The 12,904-nt window shown below is 53.9% G+C and overlaps 2 protein-coding genes across 2 annotated transcripts; one reads left to right on the top strand and one right to left on the bottom strand.

Annotated features, from left to right (window-relative positions):
- Positions 1-3,967: 3,967 nt before the first annotated feature.
- On the bottom strand, positions 3,968-5,593 carry Gpr152 (G protein-coupled receptor 152). The gene has a single exon (XM_010635809.2). It carries the CDS (start codon positions 5,591-5,593, stop codon positions 3,968-3,970), a length of 1,626 nt encoding a protein of 541 aa, XP_010634111.2.
- A 2,656-nt stretch (positions 5,594-8,249) lies between these two features.
- LOC104870487 (calcium-binding protein 4) lies at positions 8,250-10,964 on the top strand. Its single transcript, XM_010636166.1, has 6 exons — positions 8,250-8,603; positions 8,903-8,933; positions 9,013-9,156; positions 10,280-10,389; positions 10,679-10,826; positions 10,936-10,964. Exons 1-6 carry the CDS (start codon positions 8,250-8,252, stop codon positions 10,962-10,964), a joined length of 816 nt encoding a protein of 271 aa, XP_010634468.1.
- The last annotated feature ends 1,940 nt before the right edge of the window (positions 10,965-12,904 follow it).

Raw genomic sequence — 12,904 nt, 5'->3', positions numbered from 1 at the left:
CGGGACTGGGGCGGGACTAAAATGGAGCTCCACCCCAAACGGGCTGGGACTGGAGCTCCCTCACCCAAGAAGTGAAAAATTCCTTTGCAGCAGCTGTAGCCCTGGGCGAGGTGCGAGGACTGGGGCATCCGCTGGAGCTGCTAGTTTGGGATGATGCCAGTCCCCCTCCCAAATGCACAACCGTAAAGCACCACTTGACCGTCCCTGCCCTACCTCCGGGTGGTGTCTACTTGGACAGTTTTAAAGTTCTAAGAGTCAAAGCTCTTGTATAAGGATATAAGTAAGACATTGTTGGAAAGAGGGAGGGAAAGGCCGAGCTGTCCCATTCTTCCTGATGGAGACACGCGGGTCCTGCCAGGATCTTTATTAAACACCGAAATGGGTCCATGGGCAGATCCATCGCACCTTCCTTTGCTCCCTGTACCATCTTCTCAAAGCCTGGAGGTCAGACCATAGGCCTCTTCCTTCACTGACAAGGAGCCCAGACTGGCCTCCGCAGATCCACCCACCCCATCTCACCCAGGCGTCTTAGGTGTCCTTTTAGGTCCCACCTTTCTCTTAAGCCGATGGCTCAGGACACTGCCTCCCTCCTTATACCTTTCCTTGTTCATCTACCACCCTGTGTGACCAGGAGGTGATAGCAGGGTCCCTTTCCCGGAAAGATAAGGGGAGAGAGAAAAGGAGCTCCTGCGTTGTGTTGGAGGTGGGCTGGGGTGTGTGTCTCCTCTTGCTCCCCTCACCACACTGGGAGGAAACAGGCTCAGAGAGGGCAGGTGTTTGCCTGGGGCCACACAGCTGGTGTTCAGTTTCCATCTGGCTTCAGCGTACTTGAACTTCCCAGTGCTGGCCCTAGGCTGGCCAGGCAGGAATGTGGGAACCAGATGCAGCCAGACTTGGGCCACAGGCAAGGGTTTGGGTGGCCCTGTCTCCCTGAACCCTGCCCAACCCGTGACTGCCCTGACTGAGATAGAATCCACAGCCGCCTTGTCTCTCCTCCTAATCTGTCTGACCCTTACCCACCATCCTTCGCACCCCCACTGTCCTCTCCCTGCCTGTGGCCCAGTGATACTGACCTCTCCGGTCCCTGAAAACTTCTTTAAACCCATACACCCCCGAGGACAGGGCATTCAGTTTCCTCCCTTTGGCTGAAAGCTTTCCACCTGGGTCTTGAAAAGACTCAACTCTCACTCCAGGGCTCTGCTCATCTGTCACCTCCCTTGGGGCTCTCCCTGACACCCCTCTCACCAGGTCACTCTCTGGCCCTTACTTGTTCCCACTGCCTTGTTTTCAATCACTGCTGGGTCACCAGATGCTTCTCCTGCTAGGAGGTCAACAAATTGAGCGCAAAGATTTTGCCTTTTACCCCCACTGTTCTCCTAGCTCCCGGAAAGGGACCCAGTGCCTGTATGTGATCCTTTAGTGCAGGTTGAGCGAATGAACAAGCAGCAGCTCTGAATGTAGAATTAAAAATGTTCATGTTCCCAACTCTCAGAATCAATGTCTGCCCCTCTGGAAGACAGGGAAGGATCTCTCACCCGGAGAAGCAGGGAGGGAGTCTCCTAGAAAGCAACAGCCTGGTGTGTTGGGGTGATGTGGGGGGACTTCATGGCCCTGTTTCTTCCAACATAAACCTCCTCTGGGACCCTGGGAAACTCCTCTTCATCCTGCAGATCGCTTCAGGGCCTGCTCTATTTCCCTGTGTAGCAGTTACCCACGATGGGGTGGGATTCTCCTTGGGGACCTTGGAGATGGACTGGCTTACTCGGTGAGGCAGGTGGCTGGTTCTGAGGTTTTATTCACTGATCTGCTTGCCATGTTAAAAGCTTTGGGACTCCTGCCGGGAGAAAGGAGGCAGAAAGTCCAAGCCCTGTCCTTTGGGATCGTGCGCCAGAACAAACAAGATGGCGAAAGGTGAAGGGAGAGGAGGTAGTGTGGTGAGAAGGATAAAACCTGGCAGGCAGTCTACCTGCCATGTGGGCTCTGCCCTATATTGGTCTCATGCTTGGCCTGGGCCTGGGGGTGCCCACCTGTACACTTAAATTAAGGACTGACCATTATTGAGAACTTACTCTGTACTTGGTAAAGATCCAAGCTCTTCATAGAACTCCATGAGTTATGAGCCCCATTTTACAGATTGGCAAACTGAGCACCAAAGAAACGAAGAGTTTTGCTGAAGTTTACACACTTGGTGAATAGTAGAGCCAAGATACAAACAACTCCTTCAAGAGAAGACTGGCCAGAGAGGCATCAGGTCTAGCATATGCTCAGTAAAAAAAAAAATTTGGGTACCGGGTATCGAACTAGGGACATTATACTTGCGAGGCAGGCAGCAGAACCACTGAACTAAATCCCCAGCTCACTCAGTAAATACTTGTTAGATGAATGAATTCAACAAATCCACATCTGCCCAGAAATCCCACTCCCACCTGTCTTAATGCCTATCTATAATCCATGCCTTTTCCATTCCTGTCTCTAGTAATAACCACAATCTGTTACCCAGCAAGGGACATATCATCCCAAAATGACAGAGACAAACACTAAAGCTGAGAGCAAGGTAGGACCCAGAACCCAGATCTGACTGCACCACGCCCAGCTGCCTGAACTGCCTGCCACCTTTTACAATGAAACAACCTTGGGAAGGGCAGCATATAAAATGCCATTGTCATTTACACCTCCTGCTGAGGGCATCTTGCAGCTGCTGCAGGTCCCAATGCTAAACTAATGTGAAAGGACTGTGGGGGAGGAGGGGTAGGAACCATGGCCTTGGACACTATGGGCTCGGAAAAAGCACAGGGGCAGGAAATGGGGAACAGGCCCGCAGCACTTCTTTTTTTCTGCAGTATCTGCAGCTGGCAAGGAGCTGGATCTGCCTAATAGATGTTTGGTGACCTCTGGGAGCCTGTGCCCTTTCTGGGGACAATGGTGCTCAGAGCTCTCTGTACTCGGATAACTCCTAACTGTGCTCTTAAGCTTAGAAGAGGGAGGCTGGGGCCAGTGCAGTCTGTACCCGCAGCTCCTCTAGAGCATCTAGGCAGCCCTCCAAGGGAGGGCTGGGGGGCAGGTAAATGCTATTCAAACACTTCAATGGAATTAGACTTTAAAGTCTCTTGTCAGCCTAACCCTCCCGCATAAGGTGCAGAGGTGGCACTGTACTCTCTCAGTTCACCTGGGTGTTTGCAGCCTGGGCCAGTCACAGGAGCCAAGGTACTGGCTCTCCCACCTGCCTCCACCCATCTATCCTAAGGGCCATCCCTGTGTACCACTGATGGAGAGAGCGCCTGTTCACTGATCCCCTGTTACATGGCTCCTGTCGGGTACCACAAATGCCCCCTAATTTAAATCCTCAAAATAGCCCACAAAACAGGAACTCAAAAGTAGTTTGTCCGAGTCACCCAGCCAGGGTGTCACAAACTTAGATTTGAATCCAGGCTTGGTCTCTCTTGCCTCTTCTCCAGCCACCGTCCTGAGGAAACTCTTACCCCAGCCTGACTGGCCTCTGGGGACAGGGGACTGGTGGAGAAGTCTTGGCCATGCCAGGCCAGCTTGTGGGCCACTAGAGCCTCTGGCTTCTGCTCAGGGCTGCTGGCTCCTGGTGGCCTCATTACTCTGCAGGGATTTTCTTTTTGTTGTCCTTGTGTCCAGGCCTGACCTACTATCTTCTTCCAGCAGGACTGAGGCACAACAGGAAGAGTTATCTGAGGTACTGGAGGACAGAACCCAGCAGGATACCATCAGCAGGCTCAGGAGGCTATTGGGTGACTGTGTGTTGGGAAGCAACCACGGAAGAGTGTGGCAGGAGCAGGGTGGGGGGATACTGACAAACTCTCTGGGACTTTTGGCTGCTTTGTTTCACTTCCCCCTAAAGTTCTCCCAGGCCCAAGGACTTGGTGGGGTTTTCAACAGTGATGTTCTTTACAACTCTTGCCTGTCTGGCTGGTTCTCCTGCAGGCCTGGGCTTCCTGGAACCTCACGTGGGGCCTGAACTGGGGGCCTCCACTGGTGGGGCACTTCCAGGGCTTTCTCCCTTGGGGATTGCTGGCTTGGCTGAGCTCTCAGGGACCTCAGGGGTAGGATCTAAGGATGGGCTAAAAGAAACTTCCTCACAGGGCTTGGAGGGCCCTTGGGACTGGGCCTCAGCACTGAACTGTCGCTGGACCATATCATCCAACTGTGGCTGGGCTGTGGGGTTCACCTGAGGCTGGGCCACGGCATCCAATGGTGGCTGGGCCGTGGGGTTCACCTGAGGCTGGGCCACGGCATCCAATGGTGGCTGGGCCGTGGGGTTCACCTGAGGCTGGGCCACGGCATCCAATGGTGGCTGGGCCGTGGGGTTCACCTGAGGCTGGGCCACGGCATCCAATGGTGGCTGGGCCGTGGGGTTCACCTGAGGCTGGGCCATGGGATCCAGTGGTGGCTGGGCCGTGGGGTTCACTTGAGGCTGGGCCACGGCATCCAATGGTGGCAGCACCTCCGCTGTTAGAGTTGGGCTCTCAGAGGCCACCTGTGTTTGTGGCTCAGCTGGTGAGAGACTGCCTGGCTGCTCCTCACAGAGAGCTGCAGAGAAGGAGGAAAGCATGGTGCGCAGTAGGGCACGAAGGTCAGCACTGGCCATTAGGCAGAGGAAGGGGCTCAGGCAGCTGTTGAGTAAGATCAGGTAGTCAGAGTAGACAAGGGCCTCCCAGAGCAGGTAGCCAGGGTAGATGTCCCACAGGAAGGCCAGGTAGAGCAGCTGTGCCAGCTGGTAAGGCAGTCGCAGGACCACATAGGCTGACAAAATGGTCTTAGCCACACGAGCGAAGCCATAGCAGGCTGAGGGCTGAGGCTGGTGGCGGCAACAGATCCGGCAAGCTGCAGCCTGGGTGAGCACATGGCAGATGAACAATAGGAGGAATGGCAGGAAGCCACCCAGGATCTCGAGCATTCGCAGGGGCAGCTCCTCACTGTCCCAGAAGTCCAGGCAAATGACCAGGTCATACCACCAGGTGATGGCCTCGGGGAAGACCAGCCATGGCACACTGAAGAGCGTGGCCAGCACCCAGACCCCTGCACAGACCCAGAGGGGTAGGCGGGCTGGGCGGCGCCCAGGGTAAGAGCGTGGGCACAGTGCCAGCAGGCAGCGGTCCAGGCTGAGAGCTGCCAACAGGAAGAGGCCAGAGGAGTAGGACACACCCCACAGGAAGTAGTAGAAGCGGCAGGCAGCTGTCCCCAGCGGCCAGTGCCCTCCATGCTGGATCTCCAAGATCTGAAAGGACGCTGCCACCAGGAACAAAAAGTCGGAGAGAGCTAGGCTGAGAAGAAGCAGGGCCAGCCTTGTGCCCGCCCCATGCCGGGCTTGTGAGCCAGCCAGCCATGCCATCAGCCCATTAGCTGGCAGCCCCAGGAGCAGCAGGGCCACAAGGAATGCTGTGTCCCAGCCGCCCTGAGGGTAGTAGTCCTCATCATCAAGCTCTGTGTGGGGCCTGTGGCCAGCAGCGCCCAAGCTGGCTTCCATAGCAGTGTCCACTTGGGATCCCCAGTATACTGCTGGACATGGACTGGGTGCCTGGTGAATTAATGAATGCAGGAATGACTGAGTATGAAGGAGAAGGTGCATTGCATCTCCAGGCAAATCACTGTCTCTTTTCGGGCCATTATTGTCACCTTTTAGGTAGTTGTACTGCACGAGGGACCTTTTTTGCTATGTAGTTTAGGCTGATCTTGAACTCACTATGTAGCCCAGGCTGGCCTAGAACCCATAGCATTCTTCCTGCCTAGCCTCCCTAGTGCTGGGATTACAGGCGTGTGCCGTCACACTGGGCTTTTTTTTTTTTTTTTTTTTTTTTTTGTGCTAGGACTTTAAATAGATGATCTCATGTAGTCCTCCTACAACCCATTTTATAGGTGAGGAGAAGAAGTCTCACTGAATCAGTGACTTGCTTAAGGTCATAAGTAGGAAGGTCAGTTCCAGGACGCAGACCTAGAGTTAGCCATTCTGCCACATAAAATCTGTGTCTAAGTAGACTAAACTGGAGACTTTAAAACATATTGGTAAAGCTTGTGAATCTTGTTTAACTAAAGTGTAATGGAACTTCTATGTGAACTAAAAGGGGGTGCTCAGATTAAAGGCCAGGAGAGCACCCTTAGGGCTCCAGGGAATACAGTTTGAAAACCACTCGGAGCCAGGCATGGTGGTGCACACCTGCAATCCCAGCACTCTGGAGACTAAGGCAGGAGAATCTCTGTGAGTTCAAGGCAAATTTGGGCTATGTAGTAAACTCAGGACCAGCCTGAACTGCATAATGAGACCCTCTCTCAAAAAAGCAAATAAGGACCGGAGATTTAGCTCCATGGTCCGCTGCCTGTCTGACAAGCAAACGCAAAATTCTGAGTTTGATTCCCGTTACCAAACAAACAAACAAACAAACATCTGGGCGAGGTGGCTCACGCCTGTAATCCCAGCGCTCGGGAGGCTGAGGCAGGAGGATCACTGAGTTCGAGACTTGGCTCACGCCTGTAATCCCAGCGCTCGGGAGGCTGAGGCAGGAGGATCACTGTGAGTTCGAGACCAGCGCCTGGGCTACAGAGTGAGTTCCAGATCAGTTTCAACTACATAGTGAGACCATGTCTCAAAAAACCAAAAACAAACAAACAAACAAACAAAACAAATAAAAAGCCGGGAGTGATGACACACACTTGTAATCCCAGCACTTGGGAGGCTGAAGCAGGATTGCCAGAGGTTCAAGGCCATTTTGGACAAGTGAGTTCAAGGTCAGCCTGAACTACTTAGGGAGACACTGTCTCAAATACATAAGTAAATAGAAAACCAGTTCTTCATAAAACCCCTTTATGACTGATGGGTTCAAATGTTTAAAATTCTAAGAGGGGAAGGCTCTGGGTCTCAGAGTCTGAGTGGGGACTGGCAGCAGGAGGCTCTGGCCTGTTGGAGGGTGCAGCTTAGACATTCAGGTGAGCTGTGGCCAGTGGCCTGATGGGGAGCAGCTCTTGCTTCTGTAGCTCACCTGTGGCCCTTTCCTGCTCCCTGCAGCTTGGCACAGGTTCCCCTATTTATCCCCCAGGGCTACTAAATGGAGAAAGGGGGAGGGGAGCCAGCGCGATGAGAGTGAGGCAGTTTAGGACCACCCAGGTCTGGGACCCAAAGGGGTCTACTATATCCACCCCACCTTCCCCCGTCCAGTGTCTGTCTGAGGGTAGAGGCAGCCCTGGCAGCACAATTAGGAAAGTGACATGATGCCCCAGCAGGGCTGGATCCTGCCTGGGCCCATGGCTGCAGCCACAGGCCATGAGCCCCAGGGCCTCCCCACCCTCAGGCTCTCAGTCTGGCAGACCTCCCTGAATCAGAGCCCTGGGCACCCTCTCCCGGGCCCCAGGGTGACACCTGGCTTACCTTGAGGCACAGGCCGAAGGCTAGAAGGAGCAGGGTGTGCTGGCCTGCCCCGTGGCCCAGTCGCCCACCTGGCTCCCTACAGGGGCCTGCAGCATGGCACCCGGAGACATAAAGACGGCCGGGCAGGAAACCCAAGCTGAGCCGACATCAATCATTCATAGGGCTGCTCGCTGGGAAACCCTAACCCTGGCCGAGTAGGGCCGAGTGACCAGTCAGGGCCCGCCAGGCTCACTGGGTCAGACAGCCGAGCCCTTCATATGGGCTCAGAGCAGGCTCAGAGCAGGCTGTGTGCTCCCCAGGGTCCACCTCCTCTGACATCACCCCCTGCCTCTCGGTCAGCATTCAATACTTCTGACGTGGCCTCCTCCCCAGTCTTGCAGGCCTTCTGCCCCACCAAGATGTCACCCCATGGGGACTGGAGCTGGGCTGCAAGAGGCCCACACTCATCCCCCACCTGAGGTGTCTTCCTTGGTCCCCTCCGCTCAGCTGAGTTCTACCTATCACACAGCAAATGTTCAGCCATGTACCCCCATTTTATAGACGAGAAAACTGAGACTTGGAGAACTGACTGGATCTCTCAGCTAAAGAGTGGCGGAGCTGGAGTCTGAAGCTCATGGCAGCCACAGTGTCCTGGTGCCCTTTGCTACTGAGGACAGTTCTGGTGATCCATGTGGCTTGGCCCTGGCGATTTTAGGGCAGAGCCAGGGATTAGGTCCTGGTCTGCCTACCTCACTCACCCTAACCCCTCTCAGGGCCTGATCCCAGGAATCACCTCCAAGACTGGACACATAAGCAGCTTTGTGGCGCCCAGGAGCCAAAGGTGCTCAGGGGAGCAGCAGCCTCAAGCCTGGTTGTCTCTCCCCACATGGCCACAGAGCATAGCCCAGGCCCAGGCCCCAGCTCCCATCAACCCCCTGCAGAGGTGGTGACTCCAGACAGCGGTGCCGAGGGGCCCCTTTTGATCAGGAGGAAGAGCAAGAGGCAAAAGTGGCCTCGAGGGTCCCAGAAGGTCAACGATGGGGAGCAAACACTTGCCCAGGACCGTGAGGCTCCAGGGAGCAGCAGACACCCTTCAAGGAACAAAGAGAGCAATGGGAAGCCATCCGCAGTCCCACCTAGGCCAGCCTTTCTCCGCCAGTCCCATCGGCGTCGTTCTGACTCCCAGGAGAACGCTGCTCGGAGGGCACACGGACCCCTGCTCAACCGCTTGTTTGGGAAGGTGGGGGGGGGCTGGGCTGGGCTGGGTGAGGGGAGGGATTGAAATCCCTTCCCCAGTCTCAACCCTGCTGCCCCTAAGTATCCCAGTCCACTGCCCCTTCTGGCTAGGTTAGGGGAGCCAGAGCTGTGGGGGCAGAGCCAGGCCTTGCACCTGGGCACTCTGAGAGCTCCTGTGACTCTCACTGCTCTGGGGGCCCGTGGGACTTTGCCTGCCCTTCACAGGCCAGCCTAGGCAGGGCTGGAGGAGGAAGGACAGAGCTGGGGTTGGCCTTGGGGACATGCTGGATTATTTTCCCACAGGACCGTGAGCTGGGCCCCGATGAGCTGGAGGGTGAGTGGCTGTCAGTGCTTCTGGGGGCTTGGAGGTGTCCCTGGACCTGGCCACACGGCTTGACCTTCCTCCCCCTCAGAGCTGCAGGCTGCCTTTGAGGATTTTGACACTGATCAGGATGGCTACATCAGCTACCGGGAGCTGGGCGACTGCATGCGGACGCTGGGCCACATGCCCACCGAGATGGAGCTTATCGAGCTTTCTCAGCATGTGAAGATGCGTAGTCAGTGATTGAGCCCTGCAGGGTGGCTGGGGTGGTAGTGGACTAGCTGTGGGCATAGGGGTGGGGTAGGCTGTCCCTGGTCCTCTCAGTGCCTGGGCACACTCCTGGTTCAGGGGGTTCGCTAAGTGGTGGCAGTCGGGGACCTCTGGGAATCATTTAGTGGTGATGGTGAAAGCAAGAGAGTGACAGTTGGGGGTTACTGGCAGGACATTGGTCCCATCAGATGCAGGGTCCAAGCTCCAGCCTGTTGATGTGGTGAGGTGGGCAAGGATAGCAGCAGGGTGATCCAGAAGTGGCCCTTGGGCTTGGTTTAGCGACCTGGCCTTGGAAAACGGGTCTGGTCTTTGCATGCCTGCAGCCCTTCCACCTGCCTCCCTGGCCACTAGCTCTAACTTGCCTCTAACTCCTCACTGAAGGTCTCTCTTCTCTCTCACTGTGCCTCGCTCCCTATGCCCTGGTGGCGGCTGCCTTGGGTGGAGTCACCAGGGATCCAGTCTCTAGAGGCTCAGTGAGGTCTGGAGAACAGAACCCTGGCCTAAGTGCTGAGCAACTCTTGAGCGGTTAGCATTGGCTGGTTTGTCCTGAGGCAAATATCATATTCCCTTCCTTCTGGAACACCCGTGGTCTTTCTCACAATTTCTAAAATGGACACAAAGTTTACAGTTGCTGTGCCTATCTGGTGTTGGGCTCCTTCTCTTTCCCCCAAAGCTGCTTTCTGGCCACTGGTGCTTTACAGATTGACCACATGGGGCTGTGTCTGAAGACCACTCCCTGCTGCCTAATGGGCCATGAACTCTAACCCCACAGCAACCTGCAGAGTAGGTTCTCAGGCCCGTCCTAGGACAAGGCCGGGAGCTACACCTATCCTGGCAGAGCCAGGATTTGAACCTAGGCTGTGTGCTCTGAAGCCTGGCTTCTTTCTCTCGCACCTGGTCCCCTGCTGAGAGCAGAACAATCCTCAGCCCCACAGCAGCCCTGGGTTTGGGATTCAGGCCTCCCCCTCCGCTGTGGGTGGAGTCAAAGGTGTGTCTTCCCGGATGCAGAGCAAGATGGGTACAGGGGCGAGTTGCCTCCATTTGTGACCTTCATTTGCCTTCATTTGTTGCCTCCCTGGGGCCCACAGTGGGTGGCTTTGTGGACTTTGAGGAGTTCGTGGAAATGATAGGCCCAAAGCTGAGGGAGGAGACAGCACACATGCTGGGGGTGCGGGAGCTGCGCATCGCCTTCCGAGAGGTGTGGTGAGTGGTGGGGGTGGGCAGTGGGCAGGGCTAGAGAGCATCCTTGCTGGGAGATGGGGCCTCTGCTCTCCAGAGGGCCTGGGAATGGGCGGGAAGAGTTGAGCTCCTTCCCAGTTGGTACATCAACCAGGGACACTTCTGGAACGGGAGGCACCGTCTTGGCATGGGATGTTTGAGACAGAATGGGTTTGGGAGCATCTTGCTTGTAGGCAGTGAGTGGCAAGAAGGGGCTGGGCACAGAGGCAACTTGGGGTGGGATGGGCTGAGCCCTGCCTGGTTCCTAGTTTGACAGGGACAGGGATGGACGAATCACAGTGGCAGAGCTGCAGCAGGCAGCACCAGCTCTCCTAGGGGAACCACTGGAGGGCACTGAGCTGGAGGAGATGCTCGGAGACATAGACCTCAATGGTGACGGCACCATAGACTTTGATGGTGAGTGTGCTCCCGGACCCTCCTCCCTCCAGCACCCCAGCACACAAGGCCAGCACCTCCTGCTATCCCTGACCTGGACTGGCCCAAACTTTGACCCTCTCCTCCCCAGAGTTTGTGATGATGTTGTCCACCCACTGAGGCACCAGCAGGGAGACCCTGTTGCTCCTGTGGCCTGAGCTACAAACAGGACCCAGGCTGCATCTACTCCTCGAAGAGGTTTCAGGATAGCAGAGACCTAGCTTACTTCTGCAGAAGACTTCTATCCCCGGCAGCATCTCGCTGGAGAGTCTGTGAGGTCACCCATCTATCTTCATCTTCGCAATCCCCTGCTTGAGCAGTCTGGAGAAAAGCTGTGCTCTGTCTGCACCCTTGGGAGGTAGGGAGTTCCCTGGGGCTGGCAATATTCAAGTCAGGGCAATTTTGGGGGGATCCATAGTAACACAGTGAGTTGAGAGGGTATCCAGACCCCTCCCATTACTTGTGCATAAAACTTTAAAAAAGTGAACTTGAAAGGGAAAAGCCTAGATCCCAAAGACCAAAGCTGGGCTTGTAGGAAGGTGCTGAACCCACATGGTTTCAGATCTGGATAAAGGCTTGTGGGCCTGGGCTCAAGCACCTATGAATAGCAGAGACCCACAGAGTCTAGGCAGCAAGAAACAAATCTCGATACATACTGGGGCCTCAAAGGGCCACTCTGTTTCTGGAAAGGGGAATGAAATATATATCCCCACCAACCATCCTGAGAAGGTGTGAGGGAGCAGATATTTACAGACCTGAGTGGAAACAAATCCCAGAGACAAAAATAAAGTGGAAGAGAGGATGCTTTGGGCATGTGGAAATCCTTTCTTATTGTCTTTTATCATTTTTTCCCCCAAGTACTGGGGATTGAACTCAGGACCTTGCACTTCCCAGGAAGGTAAGGTGCCACTGAGCTGCATCTCTGGTGTGTTGTTGTCGTCCTAAGTTGATTAACTTTAGACTTCACTGACCATTTAAAAGTAACCATTAGGGCCAGGGACATAGCTCAGCGGTGCCCATGCCTGCCTGACAAGTCAAAGATCCTGAGTTCAATTCCCGGTACTGAAAAAAGAAAAGTAACCATTAATTTAACAGAAGTAGAATGTTCCCTCCAATAATCAAAGCAGAAGCTGGGCATGATTGCACATGCCTATAATCCCAGCATCTGAGAGGCTGAGGCAGGAGGATAATAAATTTGAACACAGTTTAGACAATTTAGAGACTTAGTGAGACTTTGCCTCAAATTTTAAAACAAACAAACAAACAAACAAACTTTGGAGAGGTAGCTCAGGGAGAAAGCCCTGAGTTTCCCCAGTACCAAAAAAAAAAAAAAAAAAAGTCAGATTCAGGCATGGTGGCACACGCCTGCAATCCTGGCAATCAGGAGGCTGAGACAGGAGGATTGCCTGGAGTTTGAGGCCAGTCTGAAATACAAAGCAAGACCCTGTCTCAAAAACAAAACAAAATAAAAAACCCCCACAAAAAGTCAGAGAGTTCCAGTCCCTAAATAAAGTATTCCTACTAGGTTGGATTTCTTGTGAGTACAGATACCAAAACAAAAACAATGCCCTTACCAAAAAAAGAAATTTATTTTCCTAGTAAGTCTATACATAGGGTCTACATTCTTTAAGATTTCAAGTTCCTGGCCAGCTGTCCTGCCTTCCTAAAGTGTGCCCACATTTGTTTGTTTTCCTGGTGGCAGAGTGGAGGCCAGTAAAAAGAATAATAGAGTATGAACCATTTATATTCCATTAGGCAAGGCTCATCACAAGGTATAGCTGGTTGCAAAGGATGCTGGGAAATGTAGGTGGTCATGTGCCGAGCTACAAACTGGGGGCTCTCCAACTACAAGGGCAGAGAGAAGAAAAAAAAAAAAAAAGAGTAAGAGGCAGGTGTATAATTGACTGCTCCCTGGTACAGTCCCCAGTACTACAAAAACAAACAACCCCCCAAACCCCAAATACTTCAGTGTTGATATTGCAGTGAATAACTAGATTGGAAAAAAATTTTTTTTCTGTAGGGGGACAGAGAGTACATATTTCAGGCTTTTTTTTTTTTTT

This window comes from Fukomys damarensis, unplaced genomic scaffold (assembly GCF_012274545.1).
Source record: "Fukomys damarensis isolate Sample0158 unplaced genomic scaffold, DMR_v1.0_HiC HiC_scaffold_27, whole genome shotgun sequence".
Lineage (NCBI taxonomy): Eukaryota > Metazoa > Chordata > Mammalia > Rodentia > Bathyergidae > Fukomys > Fukomys damarensis.
Note: the sequence above shows the minus strand (reverse complement) of the source record. Positions and strands in the feature narration are given on the sequence as shown.

Excerpts from the sequence above, each read along its gene's own strand:
- Gpr152 (XM_010635809.2), bottom strand. The coding sequence starts at position 5,593 with ATGCACCTTCTCCTTCATACTCAGTCATTCCTGCATTCATTAATTCAC.
- LOC104870487 (XM_010636166.1), top strand. The coding sequence starts at position 8,250 with ATGGCCACAGAGCATAGCCCAGGCCCAGGCCCCAGCTCCCATCAACCC. Across the intron at positions 8,604-8,902 it reads TCAACCGCTTGTTTGGGAAG|GACCGTGAGCTGGGCCCCGA; the intron begins GTGGGGGGGGGC and ends ATTTTCCCACAG. Across the intron at positions 10,827-10,935 it reads CGGCACCATAGACTTTGATG|AGTTTGTGATGATGTTGTCC; the intron begins GTGAGTGTGCTC and ends TCTCCTCCCCAG.